At 36.7% G+C, this 15,268-nt stretch overlaps 1 protein-coding gene across 1 annotated transcript in view; it reads left to right on the top strand.

Moving 5' to 3' along the window:
* Positions 1–15,268, top strand: part of POU6F2 (POU class 6 homeobox 2) — a gene marked incomplete at both ends in the record, with an annotated part of 312,801 nt that overhangs the window by 50,424 nt on the left and 247,109 nt on the right. The window contains one exon of the mRNA XM_084282352.1: positions 7,879–8,050. Coding sequence (XP_084138478.1) covers positions 7,879–8,050 — 172 coding nt within the window. The remainder of the gene's footprint in view (positions 1–7,878; positions 8,051–15,268) is intronic.

Below are 15,268 nucleotides of genomic sequence, written 5' to 3'. Positions count from 1 at the left end.
GAATACCTTTGCAGAAATGTTTTAATACTTTTTTTTTTTTTTTTTTTTTTTTTTTTTTTTTAATGGAAGACAATGTCTTCTGCTTTGTATTGAAAATTTTCTCAAGTTCTCTGGTAAGTTGACCCAGTATGCAAATTCTAGAAAATCTTAGCTATTATAGACTTAGAATTTTTTGGATGACTTTTTTTTGTTTGACACAGATCCCTGCTGAATAGAACCAACAGAGCAGAGGAAACAGTCCACTATTTCTATGACAAAACTGTCAAAGTCTTGCTCCAGATAGGGGCTGTCTTCTAATTTTGAATTTAATTGCTCTCTTATATGATCCACTCTTTTTGGAAGATCAGATGGCAGAAGAGTAGTAGGGGGGAAAGTCTCATGAGGGCTGATTTCTCCATACTGGCCCCAGGGGGTGGTGGGGGTGGGAAGTTACTGCCTGTTCCACCTGTGTCCTGTCATGACCTATAGAGCTTGCTCTTCTGGTCTCTCAAAAATCATCTGCTTTTAGATGGTTGCGAGAACCTTGAGCTAGAAGGTTCCTTTCTCTCACTGTTCTCAAGACTTATTTCTCCTAATGGTTGTGTGCTGTTGTCCATCTTGTGTTTTGAGGACCATGGTAGCCTTTCAGAATAGCAGCTTCTCTGGCTCTTGACCTCTGGATGCATACAAACCTTTGAAATATGTCCATGGATGAGCAAGCTCCTTTTTAATGAGCAGCATGTCATTTAATAAGGGAAATCATTGGAATATTGCAGAGGCTGGACTCTGGTTAACCTAGAATTAATAGATAACAGCTACGTAGCTATTCTGTGTGTGTGGCAGAAAATTATAAGGATGAAATGGTTTGCAACAGGAGGAGTGGAAGGAATCTTTAATCAGATTAATAACTGGATCAGCAGTAGTAAGGTCACCTCTATGAGCAAAAGCATTGTTTAGAGTAAAACATCTGTGCTGTTGGTACTCTTGCATTAGTGATTCCTAAATGTCATGTTGGTCAGGAAAAATGCAATGGCTGGATGGATTCATGTCTTTTTTTTTTTTTTTTTTTTTTTTCCTGGTTGGTTCCAGATTGCTTTATTTGGACCACAGATGCAACTGACACATTTGCTCCTCTTGTATATGGTAAAAACAGCATCCTTTAACTTTTTTGCATGTTTGAAGTGCACAGCTTGACTTGCTATATGAAGCTGCTAGGGATGTGCTTATAGCAATAAACCCAATAAAATAAAATTGTGACCCAGTCATTTATTACTGTGTGGTTGTCATGTGTATGTTTCCATTCTGCAGCCTCCTGTTAGTGTTGCAGAGCAACCTGACCAACAAATTGATGAGGACTTGCCTTGTGAACCTTTCAGCTTTCTGTCAATAGGTGCAAGAAACCTGTGAAACTTTTTCATTAGGGAAAACAAATGGTTCAGTATGGTCAAAAGTATGTCTAGTGAGGTAGTTTTGTGTTTTTTAAAACCATGTCATAGTATTGAAACCTCAAGACATAGTAATTTGAAGGATGTTGCTGCATAAAAAATGTAGTTAAAAAATAAAAATAAAAAGATTGCTAAAACTACAACTAAAACCTCCATGAATTTCAGAAAAACATTTTCTGTCAGAAGTTGTTACGTTAAGCAGCACTAACCTTTTCAACTTCTAAAGGACCTAAAATTAAGAATATAAACAAAGGAGACCAACATAACATCACTGACTAACCAGAAAAGAACATTTAAATGAAAGCACTGCGAGCAGTGATAGTCTCCCTAACTTTCTAAATTAAATTGTTATATTAGTAATACTACACTTTATATGGGTATAATTGCACACTGCTAACTCCTTACAATGTTGTTTCAAACTAGAGAATACTTCTTTTTAACTGCAACCTGGCCATTAGATATGAAGATGAGTATCACTGCAGAAATACGATGTCCAAAGTCAAAGTAGCACTGAGAAAACAGAGAAAAACAACTATCTTTTCCACTGCAGAGATTTTCATGAGGAGATAAATATAGTTCTAGCTGAAGAAAAGTGGAGACTGTTTCAGGTGATGATATTTATATTGAGTGAGAAGAACTGGGGATATATTAGCTTCTTGCTGTAAGAGGAAGGAGAGGCAATACTGAAGATAGTAGTAAGAAAATATGAGTAATACAGGTAATATAACTAAATATGTAATGCAGTAAAAAGAAGTACGAGATTAAAGCAGTGAAGGGAGATCAACGATCGCATATCAGCAGCCTTGTTTGTTTTACTTATAGAAACATCCATCTAAGGATGGTGGTAGAGGTGGCTGTGAAGAAAATAAGCTTTTCTCTAACTTTTCTGGGGCAATGACAACCAGCAGGTAGCAATGGTCAGAGGCTAGCAGGAGTCTGAAGGATGATTCAAAGAAGTTTGCATAAGCTACACTATGGATTGATTGGGATAGAAATATTGGCACATTAGTGACAGCAGATACAAGGTTTAAAGAAGGAAGAATCAAAATTGTCTGTTTAGAAATCTTTATTTAAAAAAAAATAAATAATAATATTGAATGCCTCTAAAAGCAATAAGACAGAGGAAGGAGGACCAGTTTGTAAGAGGACCAAAGGATAACACATTCCTAAATTTCACTGGTATTTGATACAAATAAAACTAATCCTTTCCCAGTAGAGATTTTTAATGTATTCTTCACTCAAAAGCCGCAAGTTATATACTAAAATAACTTTAAGGCTATGATGTGCTCTGTCTTGATTAAAAAGAAATCTAAAATATCAAAATCTTTGGTGTAATCATTAGAATATCTGAACATTGAACTTTTATTTATTGGTAACATAATTGGAGTGATTGCTCAAAAATGCACTCTCTAACAGAATTCTGTGCGTGATCAGTATCCTGGAGGAGGGCATAATTTATTTCATATTTTCAGGGGGAAAAAAATATCAGGAAATTACTTTAAAGTATGTTTAAGACAGAAATGAAGTGATTTCAAACTAAAGTAAAAATAAAAAGAAGGAAAACAAAGGATCTTACTTTTTTATTGAAACAATGTAATTAAATTCAGACCAGGAATGTTTATGGTGCAGTGAGTACAAAATTTAGCCCAATGGCTAAACCAGTGCATGAAGCCTTTATAAAGCCATATCATCACGCAAATCCTATGTTAAGGATAAAAGTAGTTTGTACTCCCCTTTTTAGATCTCTGCCTAGGGCATGTTTCACACGAAAACCATATAGTTTCCTGTAAAAGCTGTCTTTGATTACTAAATAGTTTTGCTAGAAACTGCACCTTTACCCTTAAAGAGCAGAGACAAAGCTTCTAACACAGTGATAAATGTTCTTCTGTATTTTGTACAGTGCTGCAGAAAAGAAACCAAAGGTTTTGGCTTTTGAAAGAGGGCGTGTAACCAGAGCTGTAATTTGCATTTGCAAATCCACCTGTTTTTTACTGGCAAATTAAGCCCAACAGCTTGTAGAAGTCAAGTCTGGGAGCGGTGGAGCTGAGCAGAGGTGCAGGCAGCTATTGCGAGCTGACTTAGAGAAGCTATGAGCCGCCCTTAAGGGAGAGACACAGCAGGGAGGACCACTCTCCGCACAGAACTGTCAGCAAAAGCTCATAGAAAACAGGCAAGTCTGGTAATACCGGTGTTAGCTGGACAAGAAATTGATGACAAGCTATATGAGTATCTGCAAGAGATGCGTGTAAAATTTGTCACTACATGCGTCATATTTACAGGTATATTTTGAATAAGGGGATTGCAATTCCTCAGTTCTAGAACAAGAGCTTTGCTCTTGTGGTTATAAACCCATCTGAAATACCATAGTATTATATCCTTTTTATGTACCCTTGCCTTCTACTTAAAGCAGATAAACCCTTTTCACAAAGTTTGTCTTGCCTTTTTTTTTTTTTTTTTTTTTTATATATATATATATATATATATATATTCCTAAACTTTTCAATTTTATTTATGAATAGCTAAAAGTTTTGTGTGGGTGTTGATCAACAGAAGTTGCTGTGTTGTGCTGCAAAGTATAACCTGATCTTTCTCACCTTCCAAAAAGCAAGCACATCCAGGGCAGGGAGGAGAACAGATCCTGATGGGATTATCTGCGAGAGGTGCACATGCAATTCTTGGACTTGGCTCATCCTCTGACACCCTGGGGTCCTCGCTGGGTGGAGAAGAAGAAGGCTGCTGGGCCAGTAGCTGGCCACTGTGACAGATTCATACCAACTACTGCAGATCTCGGGGGTGCTGGGGACTTTTTTTTTTTTTTTTTTTTTTTTTTTTGAGAGAGAGAGAAGCCATTAGGAAAACAGAAAAATCCCATCTTGTTCCTGGGTAATTTCCCAGACCAGTCCACTGGCCATGTACTGGAATTTGAATTGCATTGTTTGTAAAAATAAGTTTTTAATCATGTGTAATCTGCCGTAAAAGAAACATATTCTTAAGTCCTCAAAGCAACTCAAGGTCTAGAGACAACCTGGAGTAAAAACTGTCAATTTTTTTAAAAAGTATGTTTTTGAAAGAAACAAACTCTCTCAACCCATCATTTCAGTGATTTATTTAGTCTTCATGTAGGCTAGAAACTTAGACAGTACCTAATCTGTCTGCTTATAGAGAAAGTTGTCATTCACTTACCATCTGACACAGAGCTACCCTGGAGGTTAACTACAGGTGCTGGTACAGTTTGGGTGAGGGGGCAGCAATTTACATTTCAGTTTTTACAATCCTTTGCTCTGCGTTTGTAAAGCTGTTCTGAATTTGCTGCAAGAGGCTGCAAGTCAAGCAAGGGTCTGTGGAGATGCTTGTAGTGCAGGTCTGAGGGATATTCTGAAATGTTGAGTTCCACACGTTTTCACTACTAATTGTTTGGAAAAGTATCTTAATTATTATTTGATACTCCAGCTTTTCCATTCAGTGGAGGCCCTTTTTCTTCTCAGATGAGATAGGGTGAATAGTTCCTGATCTGCATTTTCTCCCTGATGTTTATTATTTTGTATACTTTGATCATACTTGTTCTTATTCAGTTTTGTCAGGTAAACATTCCCAATCCTTTCAATCTCTTTATCGTTTTTTCCTGCACATCTTTCCGATGTATTTCTTAGCTGGGCTAACCAGAAATGAACAAAGTGCTCCAGATGAGGCCGAATTATTGATGTGCATAACAGGTAAAATCCTAGCCCTGTTGAAGTTGCTCTGAATCCACTAATATCTAAGGGGTGAGGTTTCTCCCAGTGCTGTCACATTTTGTACATTATTCTTCATCCCATTTTTTATGTATTCAACTTCAAAATTTGGCAGCTGAGAATTTAATCTAGAATCCTACTGATGTGGCATCCTCCATTAAATTGCTGGTAGTCCTCAGATTAGCTGTGTAGTTTGTGGATGGGATTAGTTCCCTCCCCAAAATACTTTCCTGAAAAGGGTCAAATTTTATCCTGATTCATGTTGGCTATGGAAGCACGCTTGCTATTAGTTTTGAATGGCTGAAGCTGAGGGCATCAGCCCAGACTTAGAAACAATATTGTGTTCACAGTGACCTTTAGCTGGAAAATCTGCTAAAGTGCATTATATAGTATATGAAAGCAAAACAACAACAACAACAAAAATCCTGCCTCAGTAAATGACTTTGTCAATAATGTACTATGAATATGAGGCAAAACAAGTCAGAGGGGTTTTTATAGCATTTGCAAAAGAAATCTGTTAAATTCTCTTTCCTTCCTAGAATCATCTAAGAAATGTTCAGATTGTTGCTGGCTAATAAATACAGTAAATGCAATGTTAATAAATCACTAGCAATTTAGCCTGACAATAACATGGATTGACCACATTGATTAAATTGATTATGTTTCATATATTTACAATATGTAGACACAAGCCCAATTTATTTTCTGAAGAGTTCAAGGTAGGTATCATTGGTTTAAAAAAAAAAGGCAAAACAAAACAATGGAGTAATGTTTGTGGTTGCTATCTGCAATAATCTAATGCTGACAGAGAGCAGTATTTTATTTAGTAATTAACAGTGTAAAGGGGAGAGAAGCTGTCATGTTGGTTCTTAAGCTGGGGAATGTGATGAAAGATGATATCTGCGATCTCATCCTTTCCACTTGTTTAGGATTGTCAGGATGAGAAATGTCAGCATTATGAAAGCTCAGCTCTGCTCTTGATATGATAAAACCCTTCAAAAGCCAGTCTTTCTCTCCCTCTTCCCCCTCCTTTCTCCCTCTCCCTGCACTTGCTTTTTTATTTATCCTGTTTTGTTAGATGGCAGAAATATAATTCTTTTCTTTCTTCCTATTATAAGCCACCATTTTTGTTTTATTATATGTTTCACAACCCCTAATGCCCCACTGAAAATTACCTTGTTAAATGACAGTGTTTCAAAGCCATGAATCCTTTCCACCATTCCCTCAGAGGTTTGAAACAGTCAACAGACTGTAAAGAATAAATAATAAAAAAGTATTGATTATTTTGATGACTGTGAGATTCAATTAAGTATTAATTTTGCCCTCCAGTGGACCTATCAAGGTATTCAAAAGGGAGGATTCGGCTCAGCTAAATGCGTGCTGAGTGCTTCAGCCTTAAATAGGGAGAAAATGTGTTTACCTACAGTATTTGAAGAGGAGTGCATTGATGCACAGAGTCCAATATTTAAGTGCTGTGCAAATTAAGCCCTGGTGACAGTGACATTGTTTTCAGCGATATGAGTATTGACTAAAGAAGTGCATTTGATGACAGCTTAAACTATTTGTATTGATTAACATTTTCATAGATTATCATGTGTCATATCAAATTCACTTTTCAGACATGAATACATTAAAAAACCCATAGGCAAACATCGACCAATGTGGTGACGGGACAGAGGGAACATGCTAACCAACCTACTTGCTCGCTGGTCACCTGTTCTCTGCATAAGAACCATTTAAGCATGAACTTTGCAATAAATAGCTGCCAGAGAGTGCAACAAGGTCACTTGTTCTTTTCTTTTTTTAATTTTTTTGGGCTCTGGTTTCCCTGCTGTCATGATATTATACCTGTTAGTTTGCAAACAGGAGGATAGTGTGTGCTTGGAAATAATGCTTGACCCCCAAATGTCCTCAGTGAGCAGAAGATAAAACAGATCCAATTCGTCAAGAAACATTTTAAATATATATATGTAAGGTTTTATGGGGATATAATGTCCCAAACACGAGAATAATTGCAAACTGTTTGTGTAAGTATCTTCCCTGATTTTATCTTTTAAAAAAAATAGTTTGTGTTTTTTATTTTCAAAACAAAAATATGTGCTTGTGTGTGTTTATTGACTTTGGGAGCATAGCATCCCAAAGACAAGAATAGTTAGAAAAAATCTGTGTCTCTCTTGAATGTATGTAATGAAATGGCTATTTGTTGCTGTGAATTTTAATAGAAACACTCGAAGGATAGATATTGTGTATTTGGTTGTGTTAATGTTGTACAGCAGAGGATGCCTCTTTAAATCACTGTGGAGTGCTCACAGGGTGCTCCTCTTCTGTGGCATTGGAGCATACAGGAATTTTGTTTCTTACTACGTTAAGGGCAGAGCGAGGTGTAAAAACGTACACACAAAAAAGCACATCCCACAATTAAAGCTGTGTTGGTTATGTTGCTTTCATAGAAGTTTTTCTCCAAAGCATCCTGAATCTCTCACATGCTAGTTGAGCTTTAATAGGGTGGGGAGTAATGGAAAACTCATTGGATCTGTAATAGCTCTTCACTTGACTGCAGCCAGCAATAACAGCAGGAGCAGCCAGAGATAAGAGAGAGAGAGAGAGAGAGAGAGAGTGTGTATGTGTGTGTGTGAGGGAGAGGGAGTGGAAGAGAGAGTATACGCACACCAAAGCTGCCACTTTTTTTTTTTTTCCCTGACTCTTTTTTTCCCCCATCCTAGGATCCAATGATAGCTGGACAAGTCAGTAAGCCCTTGCTGTCACTGCGGAGTGAAATGAATGCAGAGTTGAGAGGTGAGGACAAGGCAGCTACTTCAGACAACGAGCTGAATGAGCCCCTGCTTGCGCCTGTGGAATCAAATGACAGCGAGGACACTCCCAGCAAGCTCTTCGGTAAGTCTGTCTAGGTATTTCATTTCACTGCTACCATGTTGTCCGGAAGAGCAATCTCCCCCCCGTTCTTTTTTCCTTCCTTTTTTTTTTTTTTTTTTTTTGTTCACTCAATTTTCTTGTAAGTACCAAGGAGTAGCTTGGAGCGTGCAGGCGTACAGCCCTGTGCTCCCATTGCAACTGGCTACTGGAATGACAGTGTCACATTCTGAAAACTTTTGTCAACAATGAACTTATTTAATGCAAGTTGCAGACATTTTATGTTTTCCTTTGATCTGTGGTCTCTAGTGTAAAAAATAGAGCGGGGAATCATTTTTTTTTTTCCAGTTATTATTATTTTTTTTGAGTGGTTCATTAACATTTATTGCATTAAGTGCTGATGTGAGTGTCTGATATACTATCAGCCTTTTCTGAGCCTGGACTAAACTGAGGAGTTACCATTTTAAATGGTAAAGATAAAGCTGGGTGAAGAGAGCTGAAACATTCCCATAGAAAACACTCTCTGTACTGAGAGTAAACAAAGGCTACCAAGGGTAGTGCATGTGGAGCTAATGTTTTTAAAATTTAAATTAGAAATAAAATATTTCTTCTAAAGCATGTGCCAAAAAGAAATTATCTGTTTAATTTTTAAGTAGCCTAAATTATTCCAGATGAAAGTGTAACCTTTCACAATCAAAACAAAAGCAGTAAGAGTGGCACTCCAACACAGACATCTGTCATTCAAATGGATGACACCCTGTAAGCCAACTCAAGCAACTCTGATCTCTAATCAGAAAAGGGAGCAGAGTTGTTGAGGCGCGTGCTTGAGTGATAGATGTTGATAGATGTCTGAGCTGGAGTAGTACTGTATGGTACATAGTGACATTTTGGGTTTAGAGCAACTGCTCTCCTGAAGGGGTTCCTTTTAATTATTTCCGTTTGTGACTTAAGATAAACCTTAATAGAAACAGAGCAACTCCTTATTTTTTCCACGACTCTGTAGATGGAAGTTGAAGGAAGAAAGATCTTGTTTAGTGAGAATGCAGCTTTAAGGCACAGAGAGAGCCCATTTTCTAAGACGCAAGTTTCGATTTCATAATCTGTAAGGAAATCTGTAGTAGTGTTCAGATTTCAGTTTTCCAGCTACAGTAGGAGCTGCAGGATTTTTAAAACAAAAGAATACATGCAATTTTCTTTTTTAAAAAAATGTTCCTTACCCCTTACAAGAAGAAAAAGCACAAAATGTTTTACTAAGTAACTTTGCTACAGATAAGGGAAAATAATAATAGATCTAAAATTTAATTTCTGAATTACAGTAATAACCATTATTAAATATCACATCCATTTTTAAGCACACCCTTAGTAATCTTTGTTTCCATGGAAAACATAATTTCCTTTATCAGTTTGTATGTTCAAACACCATATAACTATTGTTTTAGTCCATTTAATCCAGAAAAGAATTTTAATAGCTAAAATTCAGAAAGCTATTACTTGTATATATTGGTATAAATATATTTAGCTGTGTTTACATTTTTTATTTGATCAAATATATAGGGTACATCTATTAAATATTGCAAGGTAACAAACAAAAATGGACTTTTAATTTGTGGGTACTGAAATGTCTGGTTTTAGATCAGGCAAGTATTGTAATAAAAGGCAGGGTATTTTTTGAGCCATTGTTATTTGGATGCTCAGCAGTGAGATTGAACAGATACTTTCATTAGAGTTGCTGCTTGGGATATAGAAATGATGTGCAACAATATCTTATCTCCTTCTGAATTGTAAATATAGTTGGTACCTAAAAACACTAATGAAAAAAAAATACAAATGAGTATATTGTGTTGATTGTACTGGTGAGTGTAAGATGTTTGCTAGCATGATTTTGTACTGCAAAAAAGATGTTACCAAGTAAACAAAAGTAGGTGAAATAGTTCAAGTGACTCAGTACGAACTTATTTGCAGTTTATCTAGGTTCTGTTACAGATGTTTTAGCAGCAGCCTTTACCAGTTAATTTTAGTAGCTTTGAGAACATAAAGGAAGGGACAGTGATGCTATTTTGATACATTTGAGGATTAAATGAAGCAAATTTATTTAGAAGAGATACTTAGCTTTTATTTCATGAATGTGTCCCTTTAAGATAATTTTGCAGTAAACATTTAAAATGTAGTTTTGCTTAAAGCTTTGGTGCATAAATATGGAGGGTTATTCTATAGCTGTTTCTCTTTGTTTAATGTTATGAATAGTATGTTAGGAATGCATACTTAGGGGCTTTCTTTGCAGTCTCTGAAATTATATTTATTTGTGGACTTTTTTGGCATATGATGGCATAGAGATCGACATTTTTCTCCTCTTTCTTTCATGTGATGAGAGATGAAAATTTTCTTTATATAATTTAGCATGTAATATACGCTGTGTGAAAATTTTCCCCAAAATTTATTAAGCAGGAGAGGGAGGAGCATTTTAAAAAGTCAAGGGGAGGAGACAGGTCCATAAAGAACAAAGTTTTCCTACACTGTTGCTTTCACATTTTTTGAAAAATTTGCGAATATCATGTACTGATTTAGTTGGAATGAATGGCCAACATTTGAGTGTCTTATGTTTTGTTGATGTTAGCAATATTTCACAAGTCTTCTTTTCATATAGATGAACAGAATTGAATGATTAGATGCAAAGAGCTTTCTTCTTTCTCATCGGATGCATTCTGCTTAGCCTTCTTTTGACAGATGGGTTTATTTCTGCAAAGACCTGCATTGCTCACCTGTACCTTTTCCTAAAATCCACCTCCTTTTCCTTAAGCGTCATTGTTTTAGTATTTCACTGCATACCATAGAAACACTGAGTGTTTATTTTTTGTTTTGGTAGCAGATAGCACAATTAATCAAACAAATGGCACCTCTTCAACAACACCCCCCTGCTGCAGGCAAGGGAAGGGCCAGGCTACACTTAATTGTACTTATTTTTGACTCCGGAAGATGCACGGTAAACTTTTGTTTCTCTTATGGGTGCTCTGCTGCCAGTGACAGAGAAGGTGCATGCTGCAGCAATTTGGGTCCCAAATACCAGCCCCAGCTGGGATAAGTTTCTGACAATTTGAAGTAGCTCCCACCTGAAACTGGTGTACAGGTGTCTGGGAATATGGCGCTTTGCCACTACAGTGCACTGCTCCCTGAGAGTGGTGACAGGGGCAGCCGTGGTTAGAGGGGTTGCGTTTGCTTGTTTCCTTGCTTTGCTTTATGTTGTGGTGTGTTTTTTTAATTTCTTTTAATATTACTTTTTTAGTTTGAGTGGGGAGGGGGTGTCTCATCTGTAAAGCTCATCCTGTGCTTTTTTACAAGTGGGCTTTTTGGGCATCTGAGTGCAAAAAAAAAGCAAAAAATTTCTGATACTGAAATAACGTGAAACAAGACGAGAGTAATTTTTTGCACTTTCTGAAGTGCAAAATATTGGGAAAGGACTCTATTCTGAGCTAATATAAACATATTATTGAGAATATACAGACATATTATCTGAGAATATGAACATATTAGTTCAGAAGTAGCATATTGAAGTGTGGAGTTTGTGCAGGTATAGAATTCCAGTTGCAGAAATCCCAGTTTTGCTGAGCAGCATGAGGCAAGTTGCTTTACTAGCGATCTTGTGGTATGTTATTTACTGGTTAAAATAGTTGTGAAGCAGTATCTCCCATTTTAGTCACATGAAGCAATTAGAAACCCAGAAATTGAGGCTGGCTGTCTGACATGCCTGGTGGTATCATTTTCAGATCAACTTGTCTTACTCTGCAATATTTTTCAAAACAGTAACATGGGCCAATTTTCTCTCTTTTTTATTAGAAGAGGCTTTTGTTAATGTTAAGTTGTACCTTTGCTTGAATAAACACATCAGGATTTGATAACTAAATTAGATGGCTTTTTAAAAATATCTTCAAAAGAAGTTTAGAATAAGATGCCAAGTATTGTTATAAAAAAAATCAAGAAAAATAAAATGTTTAGTTGTGTAACATTATAACTGTTGAGATTCAAAATTTGGTATAGCCACTAGGCATATGTTTTGCATAAAATTCTCTGTACAGTAAAAATCCCAGGAAAAGTGCCTAGTCCAAGCATGAGAAGTACCTGTGGACTGAGGTTGGCTTTTATGAGTTTGGATCAAATCCTAATGAATCCTTAATCAAAGGTAACTTGTGACATAGTTAGATGATAGCAAAGGTAAAGCTAAGATGCTGATAATTTTGGTAATTTATAAGAAGTTGCTCTTTGAGATTGAGCCTGTAGTCCTATGCATCAAACCTATCAAACTAAAAAAAAAAAAAAAAAAAAAGCTGTAGGTACCACAGAGAGTACAAGACCAAACATATAATTGTGGAGTAGAAACATTTCCTATTTAAAGACTGCAGGAGAGAAAAAAAAAATATATAGAGAGAGAGAGAGAGAAAAAAATATTTACTGCTAACCTTTATTAGCTGGCAAAGTTTTGTTCCACTGAAATTAAATCTTAGGTTTCCTGTGCTGGAACTAAAAACTGTGGTTTCATTTGGTTCCCCACCAGATTTCTGCTTTTTTTTTTTTATAATGCTATGTATGTTTGAAATAGTGAGTTAATGTGAGTTAAACAAATCCGCACACATTTCTGTAAACAAGGGTTTGTTTTCAAAGCCCTGGGTTGGTTTTGGTATTTTGTTTTCCTTTTCAGGGTTGTTACTCGCATCCCAGAACTGCGTGCATCTTTCTATAGAGGCAAATACACACGTGCTGTGGCAGAACAGCGTAGAAGTTGTTTGCAGCTGATCGTATTTTGCTAGTAGATGCCTTGTATTGCTCTTTAAGGAAACATATACTATCCAGTTTTATTATTTTTAAATGAGAGTTGCCTTGATTAGAATTTATGGCGCTGGCATCATTTCGGTTACAAAGGATAAAGGACTAAATTGTCTTTTACCTCTGGAGACAGTGGTCTCCGCAGGTCAGAGCAGAGGTCACTGCCAGGTTGCTGAGAGGAAGCTCACATTATAGTCATTAACAGCACATCTAGCCTGTGGGGGGAAAGAGGCCCTCAGATGAAGAGCTTTCTGTTCATCACTGTATTTAAGGATGATTCTTAGCGTTTTGGCTGTACCCTCAAATTTCAAAGGCCTATAAGGTCTCAGCCAGTCAGAAACATTTTGATAAGGTTTGGTCGTTTCAGTGAAAGTAAGCAGTGTGTTTGTTACTCTTGCTGCAGCTTGAGCATCTGGTGAATATTTCTGTTGTTCTAGGGAAGTTCACAGCCCCGGTTGTCTCAACATTACAGTCAAGCCTTCTTTTTAGGCACAGCAAATGTTTGAAATATGTCTAGTTTACAACAAAAGACACCTGTCTCTTCACATAATTTTATTCAGTAACTCTGCAGTAATTTCCACCTTCTGGATGCTTTGTTTTGGGATGTTCTCAGTTACCTATGCAATCGGTAAGGGCCGTAGGACCAACCCTACTGGTGCCTGAATCTGTGATACCTTTATTAAAGCCCATAATCTGTGGATTAGGAGTGCTGTTTTATTATGAGGTGTTGTCAGTGAGGATGTTAATGGATGGCATGCTTACAGGATCAGGTCACAATACAGGCTTGTAAATCCATTTTCTAAAATGTACTAGTGTCTTAATAACAAGTTTTCAAAGAATCTGACAATGTGATGGATTTTGTTATTTCTGAAGGATACATTTGATATGTATTTTTAAGCATTTTGAGTAGTTTTGTACATGTGAGCATTTCTAAATGGAAGTTTGCCAACAGTTAGGGACTTGAGCAACTACTCTAACTAGTGTTACTGTCTGATTCCTTGGTGGGTTTCTTACCTGAGTCAGTGGGGGATGCACTAGTGAATGGGGAGAAAATGCCCATTGGAACCTAAGAAGATGTTGTGACTATTTAAACACAAAGAAGGATGTGATGGCAAGATAGAAAATCCATCCATAGCTCAGCATCCCTGCTCTGGCTAGGTACTGCAGGGAGTTCAGGCAGGGATAGTGTTAGCACTGACATGCTGACTTGGGGGAGAGACTTGGCTCCTACTCCCATAGCCAGTAGTGAAAGGAAAATTGGGCTGATGAAGAACAAATAATACAGCCTCGCTTGTAAATTCCCTTGCTTTTATGGAAATAAATCAGCCTCATCACTGTGCCTTAACTGTGACAAACAAAGCCTATTTAAAAACAAGAAAAGTGAAGAAAGGAAGAAAAAAAAAAGATAACAAGCAAAAAAACAACAACTATTTTGAGTGTGGAGAAAGTTAATGGTGTATTTTAAAGACAATTCTGTTTGTTCTCTAATTACTTCTTTGCTAAATTTTTTTTAGCTAAGTGTATGTTATGTGTTTCTTAAATGAGGCTTGAAGCCTTATTATCTGCATTTATATACAGAATAACTAACATTAGAGAGGGAAGGAGAAAAAATGAAATTCGAGTATGTAATTTGTATGACTGAATGACAAATAGTTCATTTTTAATTAGTTAATCTTTCTTCTCCATGTCTTTGAAGCCATAAAAATAACAGCAACAAACAAACTTGTTTAAAAGCAGCATAAATGGCTGGCTGTTTCAAAGGGGAACTTGCTGGCTACCAGGCAGTAAACAGGTAATTTGTGAAAGAACTGTTACCTTCTTTGATTGAGATCCTTGCAGGTTTGTGTTTTGACATTAATAATAGATCAGACACTTGCACATTAAAAAGGAAGCAAACACACACACACACACACATATACACACACAGGGGGAAAAAAAAAAAGAGAGAGAGAGAAGGAAAGAGAATTGGATGTTTCTGTTGGACTTCATATGATTAAGCAAGTTCTCCATGGAAATATGCATGAGAGGCAGACAAGGAGAAGTTATATTTGCCCAAATGTGCACATGGCACCACTTAACACCTCTCTTGATTTCCTTATGCTAAACAAAGAGATAGCAAGTGCTTATACCAAGCTGGCACCCTGTCAGGGGGCAAGCTGTATAAAGTTTCCTGCTGTCAGGTTAATAAATGTTTTAAAAATATCCAAAGGCAGAGGTAGCTGTAGGAAGCTCATAGTAACAGTTGCCATTCTCCTGTGGATCATTTTTCTCTTTAATATCCTATGTAGCACTTGGTTTTCCTTGTTGTGTTGTCTTCCTAGGTTTTGTTCTTTCTGACACTTCTGGGTTCTTCTTTGTTTTAATTCATTTTCCTTGCAAAGCTCTTTCTTCTGTTATGTCCATCATCTTTGGTCCCTCTTTTTGGAG

Source organism: Netta rufina, assembly GCF_964035555.1.
Source record: "Netta rufina genome assembly, chromosome: 2".
Classification (NCBI taxonomy): Eukaryota; Metazoa; Chordata; class Aves; order Anseriformes; family Anatidae; genus Netta; species Netta rufina.
Note: the sequence above shows the minus strand (reverse complement) of the source record. Positions and strands in the feature narration are given on the sequence as shown.